At 37.3% G+C, this 18611-nt stretch overlaps 1 protein-coding gene and 1 long non-coding RNA gene across 2 annotated transcripts in view; one reads left to right on the forward strand and one right to left on the reverse strand.

The window, feature by feature from the left end:
• LOC131962970 (ATP-binding cassette sub-family C member 4-like) overlaps positions 1–6091 on the forward strand; it is a 57870-nt gene extending 51779 nt beyond the window's left edge. Inside the window, exons 25-31 of the mRNA XM_059328087.1 lie at positions 38–229; positions 1113–1268; positions 1848–1937; positions 2701–2873; positions 3759–3864; positions 4247–4381; positions 5391–6091. Of these exons, the coding sequence (XP_059184070.1) occupies positions 38–229; positions 1113–1268; positions 1848–1937; positions 2701–2873; positions 3759–3864; positions 4247–4381; positions 5391–5480 (942 nt within the window). The 3' untranslated portion in view covers positions 5481–6091. The remainder of the gene's footprint in view (positions 1–37; positions 230–1112; positions 1269–1847; positions 1938–2700; positions 2874–3758; positions 3865–4246; positions 4382–5390) is intronic.
• A 1641-nt stretch (positions 6092–7732) lies between these two features.
• Positions 7733–14128, reverse strand: LOC131963056 (uncharacterized). The gene is made up of 3 exons (XR_009389997.1): positions 13924–14128; positions 12370–12491; positions 7733–8183 (listed from the first exon to the last, which is right to left on the reverse strand). It is a non-coding gene; the product is annotated as an uncharacterized LOC131963056 (long non-coding RNA).
• Between the last annotated feature and the right edge of the window lie 4483 nt (positions 14129–18611).

The raw sequence follows: 18611 nt of genomic DNA on the forward strand, positions 1-18611 counted from the left end.
CGTCTCAGATATTAATAATCTAATGTTCCTGGTTCAGATGACGTCTGTGGAGCGCGTGGTGGAGTACACGGAGCTGGAGAGTGAAGCACCCTGGGAGACGGGGAAGCGTCCTCCTCCTGATTGGCCGAGCCGCGGCCTGGTCACCTTCGACGGCGTCAGCTTCTCGTACAGCGCCGACGGACCCGTCGTCCTCAAGAACATGAAGGCCACGTTCAGACCGCGAGAGAAGGTCAGAAACACACACAGAGCACCAGGAAATAACACACTTTATTATTATTAACACACAGCTGAGTGTGTGTGTGTGTGTGTGTGTGTCTTTTCTTGGTCCTTTTGTGTAATTTTTTGGTCATTTTGTGTCCTTTTTTATGTCATTTTGTGTCTTTTTTTGGTCATTTTGTGTCTTTTTTTGGTAATTTTGTGTCTTTTTTGTTGTAATTTTTTGTATTTTTTGGTCTTTTTGTGTCATTTTGTATCATTTTGTATCTTTTTTGGTCCTTTTGTGTCTTTTTTTTGTTGTCATTTTTTGTATTTTTGGTCATTTTTGTCTTATTTGTGTGTGTGTGTGTGTGTGTGTGTGTGTGTGTGTGTGTGTTCAGGCCCCGGGAGAAGGTGTGAAACTTACACAGTTTATTTAATTTAAAACAAGGTTTCTGTGTAGATATGCAAATGAGGTCATTAAATATGCACTCATTTGCATATATTTCCAGCACATTATTTCCAGTCTGTGTGTGTGTGTGTGTCAGTCATCATTTCATAAATCAGAAAATATTGTCTCAAGCCATAAAAAATCACATTTCTATGAACCAGATTTTGTATAAATCAGGATATGAATGAGTTAATCTAGTTAAGAATAAAACTGGTCAGATTTCATACGTTCTTAATGAAAAAAAATGACTAATTGAAGATTAAGATTTGACTCTAATTGATATAAAACATGTAAATCACATGATATCGTGCAGGAGGAATCTACTAAATGTCGTTAAATCTCCAGAGAAATGTTTGTTCTGGAGGTTTTCTTCCTTTTATTCTAAAGGAGACGTGTTGTGTGATAAAAGTAGGTGAATATTGCCCCGTGTATATGATATAATGTATATTTGTGCTGTAATAACCAGGTGGGCATCGTGGGGCGGACCGGAGCCGGTAAAAGCTCTCTGGTGTCGGCTCTGTTCCGGCTGGCTGAACCTCAGGGGAAGATCTACATCGACGGAGTCCTCACATCAGAGATCGGACTCCACGACCTCAGGATGAAGATGTCCATCATCCCTCAGGTCAGTCTGCTGACAGACAGACAACAACACAACACAACACAACACAACTGACTCATTCCATATAGAAAATGACTCTCAGCAATAAAGACACAAAATTATAAAAAAAAATAGACACAAAATTACCATAAAAAGACACAAAATGACAAAAAATAGACACAAAATGACAAAAATAGACACAAAATGACAATAAAAAAGACATAAATTGACAAAAATAGAACAAAATGACAAAAATAGACACAAAATGACAATAAAAAAGACATAAATTGACAAAAATAGACACAAAATTACAAAAAAGACACAAAATGACCATAAAAAGGACCAAAAAAAGACACAAAATGACCAAGAAAAGACACAAAATGACAAAGACACAACATGAGAAAAAAAGACACAAAAATACACAAAAGGACCCAAAAAACAATAAAAAGACACAAAATTGACAAAAAAAGACACAAAAGGACCATAAAAAGACACAAAAAGACACAAAATGACCAATAAAGGACACAAAAATACACAAAAGGACCATAAAAGAGGGATTAAGAACCTACAGATGAACTAATACCGTCCCCTGTTGTTCTCCAGGACCCGGTTCTGTTCACAGGCTCCATGAGGAAGAACCTGGACCCGTTCAACCAGCACACAGACGAGGAGCTGTGGAGAGCTCTGGAGGAGGTCAGGACCAGCCGACGCCGCTTTGTCATTTATGGACAAATTATCTTCTAATATGTATCAACAGACTAATAAAGTCATTTTAGGCATTTTTAAAGTTCACCATTTCTGACAAAAAACCACATGCTCTTTTTTTTTCAAATTTTGGACTCGACATTATATGGTGTGTTTTTTATGAATTCAGGAAAAATATTCTACTTCATGTATCAACAGACAATAATAAGACAATTTTGAAAGTTTCGGGGCATTTAAATTTTTGTGACTTTTTCACGAAAAAATACGACATGCTATAGTATGACTTTTTAAAAAAAAATTTCAAATTTTGGACACCTCAAAATTTGGTGTTTTTTTGTGCTTTCTGGACACATTGTGCTCTAATACGTATCAAGAGGCTATAATTGGACAGTTTTTTGCATTATTAGCAATTTAAAAATTTGACCATTTTTGACAAAAAACGACATGCTATAGTATGACTTTTTAGTTTCTGTCCAATTTTTCTAAATCCCATAAAATGGTGTTTTTCTGTCATTTATGGACAAATTATGTTTCCCATCCCACGCCGTTTTTTTTTTGTTTTTTTTAATTAATAAGTTAGTCATTAGGAAAGTCAGTGAGTGGATTTTGTGTTTTTTTTGAGTAATGTTTTTGTCCATTTATGTCTTGTGTCTTTGGATAAAAGCGTCTGCTAAATGACATTGTAGAATTATAGAAGATTATTTCTCTCTGGTCTCTGTCTGACCCTGGTCCTGGTCTCTGTCTCCTTCAGGTCCAGCTCCGGTCGGTGGTGGAGGACCTCCCGGGGCGTCTGGAGACGGTCCTGGCTGAGTCTGGTTCTAACTTCAGCGTGGGTCAGAGGCAGCTGGTCTGTCTGGCCAGAGCCGTCCTCAGGAAGAACCGCATCCTGGTCATCGACGAGGCCACCGCCAACGTGGACCCCAGGTACAGAAACAGGACCCTCAAGACCAGAACTGGTTCTCTGGGCTCTTTGATTCTGAAGCTGCAAGACGACAGAAACATAATAACAACTGTAATAACCAAGAAAACCAAGAAAGGACACAAATATACACGAAAGGATCAAAAAAAGACATAAAGACACAACATGACAAAAAAAATACACAAAAGGACCAAAAAAAGAAACAAAAAAAGACACAATGGCCAAAAAAAACACAAAATTGACAAAAAAAGGACAAAAATACACAAAAGGACCATAAAAAGACACAAAATGACCAAGAAAGGACACAAAAGGACCAAAAAAAGACACAAAATTGACAAAAAAAGACACAAAAGGACCATAAAAAGACACAAAATAACAAAAAAAGGACCAAGAAAGGACAAAAAGACACAAAAGGACCATAGAAAGACACAAAAGGACCATAAATAGGTCCATAAAAGAGGGATTAAGAACCTCTTATGCACCCATTTAAACAACGTCTGCACCAAGAAACGGCCTTAAAGTTCTGCATTACTATTATTCTCCAATTCACCCAACTTCAGTGCTTGTCATCTCCACTAAATATGAATTAATTTCCAGAATTATAACCCTTCAAATTCCAGTTTATTATTATAATGTTAAATGAGTCATATTATATATTCTCAGTTGAACATCTTAAAATATGGAGGAAATGTTCTATCTTGCAGATAAAAATATCCTTATCTACTAAATATTCACCCTGTTTGTGTGCAGGAATGCCAGTCATGTTCATTTTTGACTTCTTGGGGGAATTTTAACTTGATGAGAGGTTTGATTCACTGCACTGTGTCTGGTAAACTTCCTGCCTCTGTGTCTCTGATGTCTCTGATGTCTCTGATGTTTTGTCTTTGCAGGACGGACGGTCTGATCCAGAAGACGATCCGTGAGAAGTTCAGAGAGTGTACCGTTCTGACCATCGCTCACCGCATCAACACCATCATCGACAGCGACAGGATCCTGGTCAGTCACACGTTGTTAAGCTTGCAGTCTATTTAGTCACACTAAGTGAAGCAGAAACCAAGAGCTCCAGTTCAGCCAAACTACTGAACCATTTCCTCACACTGGATGTCAGAAACCTTTAGAACCACTAGAGGGCACCAGAGACCCTTCAGGGGAACAAAGCTGTTTAGATTGATGCTTCAGATCCAGTTTACTGGAATCTCAAAGAGTTTTTCTGTGCAGAAAGATCTGGTTTCATTCTGTTGTTTGCATTTGGATTGATGCAGAATTATTATATTTTCAAACAATCTGCTAGGAGGAGATTGTTGTAACTTTGAAGGATGTGAGACTCAGTTTGTGTCAGTTAGAAGGTGTAATGATCTGAACCCTGGTCCTGGTGCAGGTCCTGGATGCGGGCAGGATCCAGGCCTACGACGAGCCGTTCACTCTGCTGCAGGACGAGGACGGGATCTTCTACAAGATGGTGCAGCAGACGGGGAAGCAGGAGGCGGCCGCGCTGCTGGACGCCGCCAAACAGGTCAGAGACACTTTAAACCAGAGAAACAGCTCAGAGAGAAACGTTTGTTCTGCTACTGAGGCTTTAACCAGAGAATGTACAGGCTTTAGACCAGGGGTCTCAAACTCGCGGCCCGCGGGCCAATTGCGGCCCTCGTGACAATATTTTGTGGCCCCCACCTTTTTTTGGTAATTTTGTCTTTTTTTTTTTTTATTTTGTCTTTTTTTTTATATATATAATTTTGTCTTTTTTTTAAAAATAATTTTGTCTTCTTTTTTTGTAATTTTGTCCCTTTTTTGTAATTTTGTGTCTTTTTTTAAAATCATTTTGTCTTTTTTTTGTAATTTTGTGTCTTTTTTTTGTTGTAATTTTGTCTTTTATTTATTTATTTTTTAATTTTGTCTTTTTTTGTAATTTTGTGCCTTTTTTTGGGGTAATTTTGTCTTCTTTTTTTTTTGTAATTTTGTGTCTTTTTTTTTTGGTAATTTTGTCTAATTTTGTCCTTTTCTAATAATTGTATGTATTTTTTAATGATTTTGTGTCTTTTTTGGTAATTCTGTCTTTTTTTGGTCATTTTGTGTCTTTTTTGGTCATTTTGTCTCTTTTTTGAATAATTTTGTGTATTTTTTTGGTCATGGTATGAAAGTTTAATGTGAGTTTTATATGAATGGCACTTTACCGTTTTGTGTGTGGAAGGTCCCTTTAAATACTTTTTTTGGTAATTTTGTCTTTTTTTAATAATTTTGTGTCTTTTTTTTTGGTCATTCGACATGACAAAAAAGACACAAAATGACAAAAAAGACATTCAAAATTCAGAAACGTGACCATCTAGAACCACTAGAGGGCACCAGAGACACTTAAATGTTCTTCTGTGTTTAGAGAGAAAAGGACAGAAATGAAGCTGTTCATCTTCATTGATCATCACATAATCATATTAACTAGTTATTGATCGTCCTGACTGTCCTCGTGTCCTGACGTGTCCTCCTGTCCTGTCTTGTCCTCGTGTCCTCGTGTCCTTGTGTCCCTGCAGGCGTTCGACAGCTCGACTCGTCCCAACGTGTCCAACGGCCACGCGGAGACGTCCGACGGCAGCCTGGTCATCTTTGAGACGGCGCTCTGAGCTCCGAGACTCTGACCGCTTTAGAGACGCTCCGGGGACGCAGCGCCCCCGATCCCTCCGGCCCCGCTGGGCCCTGAACGCACCGCGAGGCCTCATCAGTCCACACGGAGAGACACGGAGAGACACGGAGAAGAGACTCGGAGAGACTCGGAGAGACTCGGAGAGAGACGGACGCCGGGGTGGCGAACCAACCACGCACACTGCAGCCGCTGCTGTACAGACTCTATTTATTCTCCGCTCGGTATTTATGGATGTTCACGTTGCTGCTCAGAAGAAATCAAACGGCCTTTAAAAGCTTCAGAGACCAACAAGTGCCTCGTTCTGCAGGTCTGATGATCCTCAGAACCAATCAAACTGTTTCTGAATGTTGATTTACAAACCTTTTGTACTGTTTTTATCCAATCAGAGGAGAGTCTCCGCCAGCTGCTGCACCTCTTTATACTTTCAGTCCCAGTTTGCCTTAAAACAGTAAAGTGTTTAAACCTCGTTACTGAGAGAAGTTTTATTTTAGATATCAGCAGCTTGAATCAATCAATCTGTTTTCATCACGATTATTCATCAAAAACATACTTTGTAGGTATTAAAAATCAAAATAAATGATTTGCAATCTTGTTGTCTGAGTCATTTATGGACAAAGTATGTTCTAACATGTATCAAAAGTCATTTTTATCATTTTTAACAAAAAACGACATGCTATAGTATGACTTTTTAGTTTCTGTCCAATTTTTCTAAATCCCATAATATGTAATTTTCTGTCATTTATGGACAAATTATGTTCTAATATGTATCAACAGACTATAATAAAGTCATTTTAAGGCATTTTAAAATTTCACCATTTTTGACAAAAAACGACATGCTATAGTATGACTTTTTTTTGTCATTTTGATGTCAAAATATGATGTTTTTATGTTATTTCAGGAAAAGCCAGCCTACTGCATGCATCAGCAGACTATAATAAGAACATTTTGAGAGTTTCGGGGCATTTAAAATGTTATGACTTTTTCACAAAAAAATCGACATGCTATAGTATGACTTTTTTTCAAATTTAAAATTTTCTCAAAATATGGTGTTTTTTGTGTGATTTCTGGCCACAAAATGCTCTAATATGTATCAACAGACTATAATAAAACCATTTTAAGCATATTTAAAATTTGACCATATTTGAAAATTTCGACATGCTATAGTATGACTTTTTTCACATTTTGGACGTCTCACAATATGGTGTTTTTTTATGATTTCAGGAAAAATATTCTACTATATGTATCAACAGATTATAATAAGACGATTTTGAAAGTTTCGGGGCATTTAAAATTTTTATGACCTTTTCACGAAAAAATACGACATGCTATAGTATGACTTTTTGTTTTTCTTCAAAATTTTGGACATCTCAAAATATGAGTTTTTTTGTGATTTCTGGCCACATAATGCTCTAATATGTATCAACAGACTATAATAAGACCATTTTGAGAGTTTCTGGGTCAAAGTCTGAAGTCAAACTTTTCTGGCTTGAAGAGTCAAGGGTCCTGGACCTAAAGGTCACAGGTTTGAATCCAGCATTGATCTTTGATAAATATCAGTTTCTATCGTCTCTGTGATGGAAATAAACTGGAGGAAAACTGTTTGTGACACAAACTTGTGAACATTTTCAATCTAACAACCAAATGTTTAATATTTCTAACTGCATGATTCTGTCTCAAAAAGAGAGAAAGATGTCCAGAGTTTCCTCTCGGTCTAGTGGAAATGTTCCAGTACATGGTTCAGAAGGTTCTGGGTTCAAATCCAGTTTGAAAACTTTTTTCAGTTTGTCCTCTTGAGACTTCCTGCTGCATTCATGACAACAAGTTAGGAACAGCTCAGTTTCCTTCCTGTTTTCCTCTGGATGAGTGGACATGTCAAGGGTCCTGCACCTGAAGGTTGTTGGTTTGAATCCAGCCTGAAACCCTCTTTTTCTACCCATCCACTTCAATAATTACTGCTGAAACTATGTAATTCACGTGCTACCTCTTACCTTCATCTCTGCTGTAGTGTAGTGGTACAGTCATGGGTTCTCAACCTGAAGAACATTGGTTCCAATCCCAGCTGAAAATAATTTTCTGTTTGATTACTTCAAAACCTCCTGGTGCAATCATCATTTCAAACAAGAATTTTAATTTCTGTGTTCCTCTGGTATAGTGGACATGTCAAGGATCTTGCACCTGAAGGTTGTTGGTTTGAATCCAGGCTGCTCAGTTTTCATCTCAACTACCAAACAGCTCGTTAAGGGTGTAAATTAATTCATGAACACAATTGTTATGAATGAATAAAATTCAAATATGCATTTATAAAGACAGAAACCCTTTTTAAAAATAAACAAGAAGGCACAGAAGTTCTGCTGAGTGTTTGGACCAAAAGTTGTTTTATTCGTAATTCTTTAAATAAATGTCTCCTTTACTTATGAATCATTAAATAAGTTAGTTAACATAAGGAAGCAGGAGTTTGATGCCAGTGTGTGAAAGTCGAGGCAGAGAGTCTGAATACAGATTTGTATTCTTGCAGTCGTCCAGCAGAAGGCGCTGTACCTCCTTTTGTCTCTTTCACAGGATGAATAAAACTATGAATGCATGAATAAAAGGTAAATGATTGATGAAGCTGTTGGATCTTCCAGCTGACGGCAGTGAGCCATGTGTTGGTCCAACCTGCTGACTCGTCCTCTGGATCAGACGCCTGCAGGAACAACACACATTTAGAAATAAACTTCATCATTATGAACAAAAGACATGAAGACTGCTGAGTGTTTGTCTGGATAAACTTCCTGCTGAATCCATCAGAATAAACTAGACTAGAAGTAAATGTGCCTGGCAGCCACAATTTATCATTAAAAAGATATAAAGAATAGAGGATCATTGATTTGTGACTTTTTTCAAAGATCTTTGATAATATAAAAAACTACAAATACAAAGATCGTCTATTCTTTATGCCTTTTTAAGACACGTTTTATATGTTTGTATAAGACGTCACAAATCAAAGATCCTCTATTCTGTACGTCTTTTTCGCCAATTTCTCATTAAAACGACATCTTAGAATTAAGGATCTTTGATTTGTGATTTTTTTTTCAAAGATCTTTTAAAGAACTACAAATACAAAGATCATCTATTCTAAGATGTCTTTTTAATGAGAAATTGAGGCTGTCAGGCACACACACACACACACACACACACACACACATATATAAATATCATCTCTATGAGGGAAATAAACTGGAGAAAAACTGTGACACAAACTTGTGAACGTTTTCAATCAATCAACCAAATGTTTAATATTTCTAACTGCATGATTCTGTGTCAAAAAATATAAAATAAATCCAGTGTCTCCTCTGTGGTCTAGTGGAAAAGTTCCAGTCCATAATGCAGCAGGTTCTGCGTTCAAATCCAGCATAAATCTTTTTTTTTTTCAGTTTGTCCTCTTGAGACTTCCTGTTGCATTCATGACAACAAGTTAGGAACAGCACAGTTTCCTTCCTGTGTTCTTCTGGAGTAGTGGACATGTCAAGGATCCTGCACCTGAAGGTTGTTGGTTTGATTCCAGGCTGCTCAGTTTTCAGTCATCTCAAATACCAAACAGCTCGTTAAGGATGTAAATTAATTCATGAACACTATTTTTATGAATGAATAAAATTCAAATATGTATTTATAAAGTTAGAAACCCTTTTTAAAAATAAACAAGAAGGCACAGAAGTTCTGCTGAGTGTTTGGACCAAAAGTTGTTTTATTCGTAATTCTTTAATGAAATGTCTCCTTTACTTATGCACCATTAAATAAGTTAATTAACATAAGGAAGCAGGAGTTTGATGCCAGTGTGTGAAAGTCGAGGCAGAGAGTCTGAATACAGATTTGTATTCTTGCAGTCGTCCAGCAGAAGGCACTGTCCCTCCTTTTGTCTCTTTCACAGACATAAAGAGTAGAGGATCATTGATTTGTGACTTTTTTCAAAGATCTTTGATGATATAAAAAAACTACAAATACAAAGATCGTCTATTCTAAGATGCACATATACATATATGTATGTATATGTGCCTGACAGCATCAATTTCTCATTAAAAAGACAGCTCAGAATAGACGATCTTTGTATTTGTAGTTTTTTATATTATCAAAGATCTTTGAAAAAAGTCACAAATCAAAGATCCTCTATTCTGTACGTCTTTTCCGCCAATTTCTCATTAAAACGACATCTTAGAATTAAGGATCTTTGATTTGTGATTTTTTTCAAAGATCTTTTAAAGAACTACAAATCAAAGATCGTCTATTCTAAGATGTCTTTTTAATGAGAAATTGAGGCTGTCAGGCACATACACACACACACACACACACACACACACACACACACATATATATATATATATATATATATATTTCTATCATCTCTATGATGGATATAAACTGGAGAAAAACTGTGACACAAACTTGTGAACGTTTTCAATCAATCAACCAAATGTTTAATATTTCTAACTGCATGATTCTGTATCAAAAAAAAAAAAAATCCAGTGTCTCCTCTGTGGTCTAGTGGAAAAGTTCCAGTCCATAATGCATCAGGTTCTGGGTTCAAATCCAGCATAATTCCTTTTTTTTTTTTCAGTTTGTCCTCTTGAGACTTCCTGCTGCATTCATGACATCAAGTTAGGAACAGCTCAGTGTCCTTCCTGTGTTCCTCTGGTGTAGTGGACATGTCAAGGATCCTGCACCTGAAGGTTGTGTGTTCAAATCCAGCCTAAAACCTCCTTTTCTACCCATCCACTTCAATAATTACTTGCTGAAACTATATCATTCACTTTCCTCCTATTATCTGCATCTCTGCTGTGGTGTAGTTGTATAGTCATGAGTCCTCAACCTGAAGAACATTGGTTCCAATCCCACCTGAAACTCTTTTTCTGTTTGTTTGCTTCAATACCTCCCAGTGCAATTAAGAGTGTCACCTAGACCAAATGCATTGTTCCACAGTGGTATAGTGGAAATGTCATTGGGTTCCCAATCTGGAGATTCTTGGATCATATCCCAGCTGAAAATAATTTTCTGTTTGATTGCTTCGAAACCTCCTGGTGCATTCATCAGTTCAACAAGAATATCTTCTTATATCTTCTAATATACTTCCTGTGTTCCTCTGGTGTAGTGGACATGTCAAGGGTCCTGGACCTGAAGGTTCTTGGTTTAAATCCAGTCTCGTTGGTTCTGTTTTCATTTTTTTTCATGGATATAAACTGGAAGGAAACTATCTGTGATTTGTGAAAACTTGTGGATTGCAGCAACATGTTTTTGAGGCAAGATGTCAAACATTTTTTTTAACCTTTCTGATTACGTCTCACTACAAAACACAATTTCACTTTAAGAGCTTTTGTCCATTGTGGTGAAGGGGAAATGTTGCTGACGCATGGTGTCTAAAGTTTTGGGTTCAAATCCAGCCTGAAACTTTTCGACTTCACTTCTTCCTGCTGGCAGAATATTTTTCACATTCCACCTGCTGTCTGTATCTCCACTGTGGTCTAGTGGTAATATTGTTGGATTTGTAACCCAAAGGTTCCTGGTTCAAGTCCCAGCTGAAACTCTTTTTCTGTTTGTGTGCTTCTATACCTTCTGGTGCATTCATCAAAACACACGCCACCTGTCAAAATATCTCTGCTAGTAGTGTAGAGGATAAACCCTGCTACAGGAAGCAGAAGGTTGTGAGTTCAATCCCCACCTTACACTATTATTTTCAGTTTGACTTCACTACTTTCTGCTGACAGACTACTTTACATTCCACCTGCTGTTGCATATCCACTGTGGTTTAGTGGTAATATTGTTGGGTTTGCAATCCAAAGGTTCTTGGTTCAAGTCCCAGCTGAAACTCTTCTTTTGTTTGTGTGCTTCTATACCTTCTGGTGCAGTCATCATACCACACGCCACCTGTCACTGCATCTCTCCCGTAGCATAGAGGATAAACACTGCTACAGAGAGCAGAAGGTTGTGAGTTCAATCCCCTCCTGAAACTATTATCAGTTTGTCCTCTGAAATTAAGCACTAATAGGAGTAAACGACAACTATAAGCCTCGGAGCCACAGCTCAATGGATAACACATGGACTTCACACCAAGGAGAACATCGGTTCAAACCCCACTGGATCTCAAAGGACTCACCAACGGAAACTCAAAAGGACTCAAGCAAAGGAAACAAGGAGACACACTGGAGGAGGATCAAGGAAGGAGAGGAGGACAGAGGGGAAGGAAGGAGGAGGAATACACGCAACCAAACTCATACTATTTTTTTTTTCAAAAGCCACACCCCCTAATTAGCATAACCACGCCCACTTTCACCAAAATTCTGACTTAAAGCAGTACCAGGTCTTGAACCACTGACATCTGGCACTCCAACCCCTTATACTCCCATTGTGCCATCTCTTTCACACTAAGTTAAAATCGGAACTTCTATATGTTGTTAACCCGAGAGGAGGACTCATAAAAAAAAAAAAAGTTATTAAAAATTAAAAACATCAAAAAAACACAAGAAAAGCCTAAAATCATTATTTACAAAGCCAACTTTGTGATTACAACATAAATCAAAGACATTAACTTGTTTTTTCTTAATTACCTCAAATTTCAGAGCCAAATAAACTTTGTGGAGACTTTTTACACACAATAAACAGAATAAAAGACTTCAGATTGTCTGTTAAACAACACTTTTCCTCCCAACGAGCCACATTTAGTGAGTGAGGTGACGAGCAGCTGATCTACAAAGTCTTCCTGAAGGTAACTAACACATGTGGAGCGTAACAGTGACCTTTAACCTCCAGATTCTACTCAGTTTAGTCCTGCAGGAGGTTTGCAGCACATCTAAAGATGTTCCTGGTGTGTTGGTCAGCAGCTGAGCATGTGCACTGGTTACCTTGTTCCAGTCCAAGATGGAGGAGTGATGACATCACAGCGTCTCAAAGCAGGTTCATGATGATCCGGATCAGGATCTTCTGGTCTCTGAGACTCAGAGTGGCGCCGCCTGGTGGAGAAGAGCTGCAGAGAGACAAGAGTCAGTGGAGACAGACAGCTCTCCAAACAAATGAACCTTTAGTTGCACCAGACATTAAAATGAACAAGGAATTGAAGAAAAACAAGGTCTAATATTTTTTTCCATGTCTATATATATTCAGGGTTACATGAAATAACAGGCTGAACTAAATGTGTGGTATATGAGCTATATTATTTTTTATTAATATGAACTTTCTTAGAGAAGTGCATGGTCAGCAGCTGGAGCTTTTCTCCTCATGAGAATGAATGGAGGCTCTGTGAGGTTAACTCTGCAGTAAAACAACGATACATGACTACAGGTTGGAAACAAACAGTGAACATCTACAGGTTGTAAACAAACAGTGAACATAAAGCATCTTTGCATCAACACATTTCTCTTGGGATGGAAAAAGCTTCATGCAAACACCAAAAACTTTACTGCATTAAAGTTTTTACTCTCTCTTGACGTGTTTTTTTGCTCCAAACAGGAGACGGAAACTCTTTTAGTGAATGAGTTCTGATATGGACATTAAAAACAACAACAAAAAAGACACAACTTGACCAAAAAAGATGTAAAATGGCCAATAAAGACACGAAATGACCAAAAAAAGATACAACATGACCAAGAAAAGTTTCAGATTGAGAGGCGTGTCTCAGGGAATGTCTTCAGACTGATCCAGTCTGCTGCTGTGACTCACAATAACTCTTCATTTATATGCTGATTATGTCAAAACGTCACACAAAAGTCCTCTTTGCATCAACACATTTCTGCTGGATGGAAAAACTTGATGCAAACACCAAAAACTTCTGCATGAGAGTGTTTTTACTCTCTTGAGGAGTTTTTTTGCTCCAAACAGGAGACGGAAACTCTTTTAGTGAATAACTTCTGATATGGACATAAAAAACAACAACAAAAAATACACAAAATGACCAAGAAAAGACACAAAATGACCAAAAAAGACAGAATGACCAAAAAAAAAGACACAAAGTGCCCAAAATAGACATGAGATTGCCAAAAATGGACACAAAATTACCAAAAAAAGACAAGTTTTAGAGGGATTTCAGATTGAGAGGCGTGTCTCAAACAGCAGCAGGGAATGTCTTCAGACTGACAACAACTCAATCATTTATATGCTGATTATGTCAAAACGTCCCACAAAGGTCCTCTTTGCATCAACACATTTCTGCTGGATGGAAAAACTTGATGCAAACACCAAAAACTTCTGCATAAAAGTGTTTTTACTCTCTTGAGGAGTTTTTTTTTTTGCTCTAAACATTGAAACAATGTAGCGCTGTAAAAACCACGTGGAGAGACAGAAAACAGCTGAAACCTCTTCAAACTACCAACAGTAGCAACATGATCAGTTATTAATCTGACAGAGATATTAAAGATGGGAGTGTGAAAGCTTCAGCTAACAGCAACACAAACACCTTTTACCTTTGATCCAGTTTCTAATGACGGAGCTCACCTGAGTCTCCTTCAGCTGCTTTTAAAGAGACAATCTGCCCCAAAACATCCTCTTAATGTCCTGATCAGAGTCATTGAAGGCTTCAATCAACACAAGAGACAAAGAACAACAGGAACAACTTTCACCTCTATGTCTTATTGATGAATGAACCGCTCGGTTGGTTGTTTATTAGCAAACAAACAGGACTGGTCCCGTCCCGTGTTGAGTCCTTACTGGTTTGTTTCACCACTAACTGGTTCCTGTACTGTGTGTGTGTGTGTGTGCAGCGGTTTTCTGCCTCAGTTAGCAGATTCATCACATATTTAATAAACATGTAGAGGTGATGGTTCATCAACAATTAAATTCTGTCGAATCCAGCTCGAAGCGAACGTGCAAACATTATATTTTCATGCTTTCTTTTTAATATAGGAGCATGTCGATTTCTGTCAAAAAATGGTCACATTTTAAAATGCCTAAAAATGCTTCAAATGGTCTTATTATACTCTGTTGATACATATTAGAGCATTATGTGGCCATAAATAATAATAAAAAACACCATATTTTGAGAAAATTTGAAGAAAACAAAAACAAAAGTCATACTATAGCATGTCGATTTTTTTCAGGAAAAAGTCACAACATTTTCAAACAGCCTGAAACTCTCAAAATGTTCTTATTATAGTCTGTTGATACATGCAGTAGATTTTTTTTTCAGAAAAAAACAGAAAAACACCATATTTTGAGCTGTGCAAAATTTGAAAAAAGTCATACTATAGCATGTTGTTTTTTGTCAAAAATGGTCAAATTTTAAAATGCCTAAAAATATTTAAAATTGGTCTGATTATACTCTGTTGATACATATTAGAGCACAGTGTGGCCAGAAATAACATAAAACACCATATACTGAGATGTCCAACATGTGATTAAATGTCCTGTGTGGTGTTGTGATGTGTGGAGCAGAGAAACATGTGACAGGGAGGAGAACCCATAGACTGTCTATGAGATAAATAAGGGAGAAACTCTCTGAACTAACTCAGATAATAACCAGAGTTACCAGCTGTGTGTTGTCATTGTGGCGTCTTTTTAGACTATTTTAGATTATTTTAGATTTTTTTTAGATTATTTTAGATGATTTTAGATGAGATAGAGTGTTCAGCTCATTACTGGAGGTGACGTCAGTACCAACAGGTCAGAGCTGCTCTCAGCTGCTGCACCACTCACTCAGCTTCTGTTGGTTTAAACACATTTTCAGGCATTTTTCAGCTTCATGTGACACTTTGTGACACACATCTCACACTATAAATGAAGCCAATATTTTAGCTTCATGTGACAGAGACAGAGACAGACATATGCATTTAGTTTTTACAACAGTGGTGACGCCCTCTTGTGGCCGCTAGGGGGAAATCACGTTAAAGAATGAGTTACATTCACTGCTCTCTGTCTCAGTTTGTGTGCAAAACTTTAAAAAAACCCCTCATCATATTGTTGTCTCACCAGGTCGTCTGTTTTAGTCTGAATTGGAAGATAATTTATTAAATGAGAATCCTTCTTTAAATTAAAGAATCCTTAAACTAAAGACTGAGACCATAAACTCATGATGAGAATGTTTGTTTGTATGTCAGTCAATAATAAAATGATCTTGTTGTGTCTCCCTCTGCTGGCCACGAGAGAGAATTACCTTAAAGCACATTGGCTTATTTATAAAGTGTGAGATGAAGCTGATAAATGTGTTTAAAGCAGCAGAAGCTGAGTGAGTGGTGCAGCAGCTGAGAGCAGCTCTGACCTGTTGTTATCTCACTTCACCTCCAGTAATGAGCTGAACACTCTATCTCATCTAAAATAATCTAAAAAAATCTAAAATAATCTAAAATAATCTAAAAAGACGCCACACTGACAACACACAGCTGGTAACTCTGGTTATTATCTGAGTTAGTTCAGAGAGTTTCTCCCTTATTTATCTCATAGACAGTCTATGGGTTCTCCTCCCTGTCACATGTTTCTCTGCTCCACACATCACAACACCACACAGGACATTTAATCACATGTTGGACATCTCAGTATATGGTGTTTTATGTTATTTCTGGTCACATAATGCTCTAATATGTATCAACAGACTATAATGAGACCATTTAAAGCATTTTAGGCATTTTATAATTTGACCTTTTTTGACAAAAATCGACATGTACGACTTTTTTTTCAGATTTTGGACACCTTAAAATATGGTGTTTTTTGTTATTTTTGGAAAAGCCACCCTACTACATGTATCAACAGACTATAATAAGAACATTTTGAAAGTTTCGGGGCATTTAAAAAATTTATGATTTTTTCCCGAAAAAAATCGACATGCTATAGTATGACTTTTTTTTCAAAATTCAAATTTTGGACATCTCAAAATATGGTGTTTTTTTTGTGATTTATGGTCCTATTATGCTCTAATATGTATCATCAGACTATAATAATAAGACCATTTAAAGCATTTTTAGGCATTTTCAAATTTGACCTTTTTTTGACAGAAATCGACATGCTATAGTATGACTTTTTTTTTTCCTTCAAATTTTGGACATTTCAAAATATGGTGTTTTTTGTTATTTCTGGCCACATTATGCTCTGATATGTCACAACAGATTATAGAAAAAAACATTTTAAGCATATTTAGGCATTTTAACTTTTTGACACAAATCGACATGCTATAGTCTGACTTTTTTCTCTCATTTTGGACACCTCAAAATATGGTCTTTTTTTTGTTATTTCTGGAAAAATACATACTACTCCAGTGTGTGGGTGAGCTCTGGTTTTAAATATGTAGCTTCTAAATGATGAAATGAGAGAAAAGTGTCCCATCGTAGCAGTGTGCTCCTCCTCCAGACCACCAGAGGGGGGCGCTGCTGCTCCAGGTCGCTGTCTGCCAACCTCCAACACACCTGAAGAAGAAGCAGAGGAGACAGGTTGTTGATGTTGTCTGTCAGAGCTGAGTGGAGCAGAGAAACAGCTCAAAGCATGCTGATATTTGTTATTTCTGGGGAAATATTCTACTACATGCATCAACAGACTATAATAAGACCAGTTTGAGAAATTCAGGCAGTTTGAAAAATTAAATTTTTTAATTTTAAATGTCAAAATATGGTATTTTTTGTGATTTATGGTCCTATTATGCTCTAATATGTATCATCAGACTATAATAAGACCATTTAAAGCATTTTAAGGCATTTTAAAATTTGACCTTTTTTTTGGCAGAAATCGACATGCTATAGTATGACTTTTTTTTTTTCCTTCAAATTCTGGACATCTCAAAATATGGCGTTTTTTTTGTGATTTCTGGCCACAAAATGCTCTAATATGTATCATAATATGTATGTATCATAAGACCATTTTTAAGGCATTTTTCAGCTTTATGTGACACTTTTTGACTCACATCTCACACTTTATAAATGAAGCCAATGTGCTTTAAGTGTATTCTCTCTCCTGGCCAGCAGAGGGAGACACAACAAGCTCATCTTCCTGTTGACTGACATACAAACAAACATTCTCATCATGAGTTGGCGTCAGAATTTATTTGTTTTTAAAGATATTTTTAGTTAATTTTCAACTTTCTATGACAGAGACAGGTTGTAGCACCTTTCTAGTCACTTTAACTCTACTTTCATACAAAAAATGTTGCATTGTGCAAACTGGTTCAGTATCTTGTCCAAGTTTCCTCCATCATGGAGTCTGTCCTGGTCGGGGATCGAACCAGCGACCTTCAGATCATCTGAGCCTCTCATGGAGGGACGAACAGCGCCTCCTGCTGGACGAGGAACACAAGTGCAGGAAGACTTTTACAAATGGCGACCTGCACCTGCAATGTTTAGTTTTTAATGATGTTTCTAGTTATTTAAATAAAGGTGATTTTCCTCTAAGGGCCACAAGAGGGCGCCACTACTTTTTCAAAACCTTCATTCATGAGTCTGACAGTCTGCATGGAGGTTCGAGTCCGGCCCGGTGCTCTGCTGCACGCACAGAATTAGACTTGCATTTCCCCTGTTGGCCACAAGAGGGCGCCACTACCACTAATGTTCCTGACAGTCTGCAGCCGTCGTGGGTTCGATCCCCGACCAGGACAGACTCCGTGCTGAAGGAGACCAATTTGAACATGTGGGACATCTGTTGTATGAAGTTTTATAGTCTGTTGATAAATGTAGTATCACATTTTTTCCAGAAATAACAAAAACACACCATATTTTGAGATGTGAAAATTTGAAAAAAAAAAAAAAAAAAAAAGTCATACTAATAGCATGTCGATTTTTGTCAAAAATGAAATTTTAAAATCGCTAAAAATGTTTAAAAAAAAAATTGTCCAATTATAGTCTGCTGATACATGTAGTAGAGTGGCGTCTCCAGAAATAACAGAAAAAACATCATATTTCGAAATGCTCTCAGCTGCTGCAGGACTCACTCAGCTTGTTTTGGTTTAAAGACATTTTCAGGCATTTTTCAGCTTTATGTGACACTTTGTGTAAAAAATCTCACACTTTATAAATGAAGCCAATGTTTCTAGTTATTTTCATCTTCATGTGACAGAGACAGAGACAGAGAGAGATGGAGACATGCAGCAGAGCACCGGGCCGGACCCGAACCTCCATGCAGACTGTCAGACTCATGCATGAAGTTTTTGAAAAAGTAGTGGCGCCCTCTTGTGGCAATT

This window comes from Centropristis striata, chromosome 24, assembly GCF_030273125.1.
Source record: "Centropristis striata isolate RG_2023a ecotype Rhode Island chromosome 24, C.striata_1.0, whole genome shotgun sequence".
NCBI classification, from domain to species: domain Eukaryota; kingdom Metazoa; phylum Chordata; class Actinopteri; order Perciformes; family Serranidae; genus Centropristis; species Centropristis striata.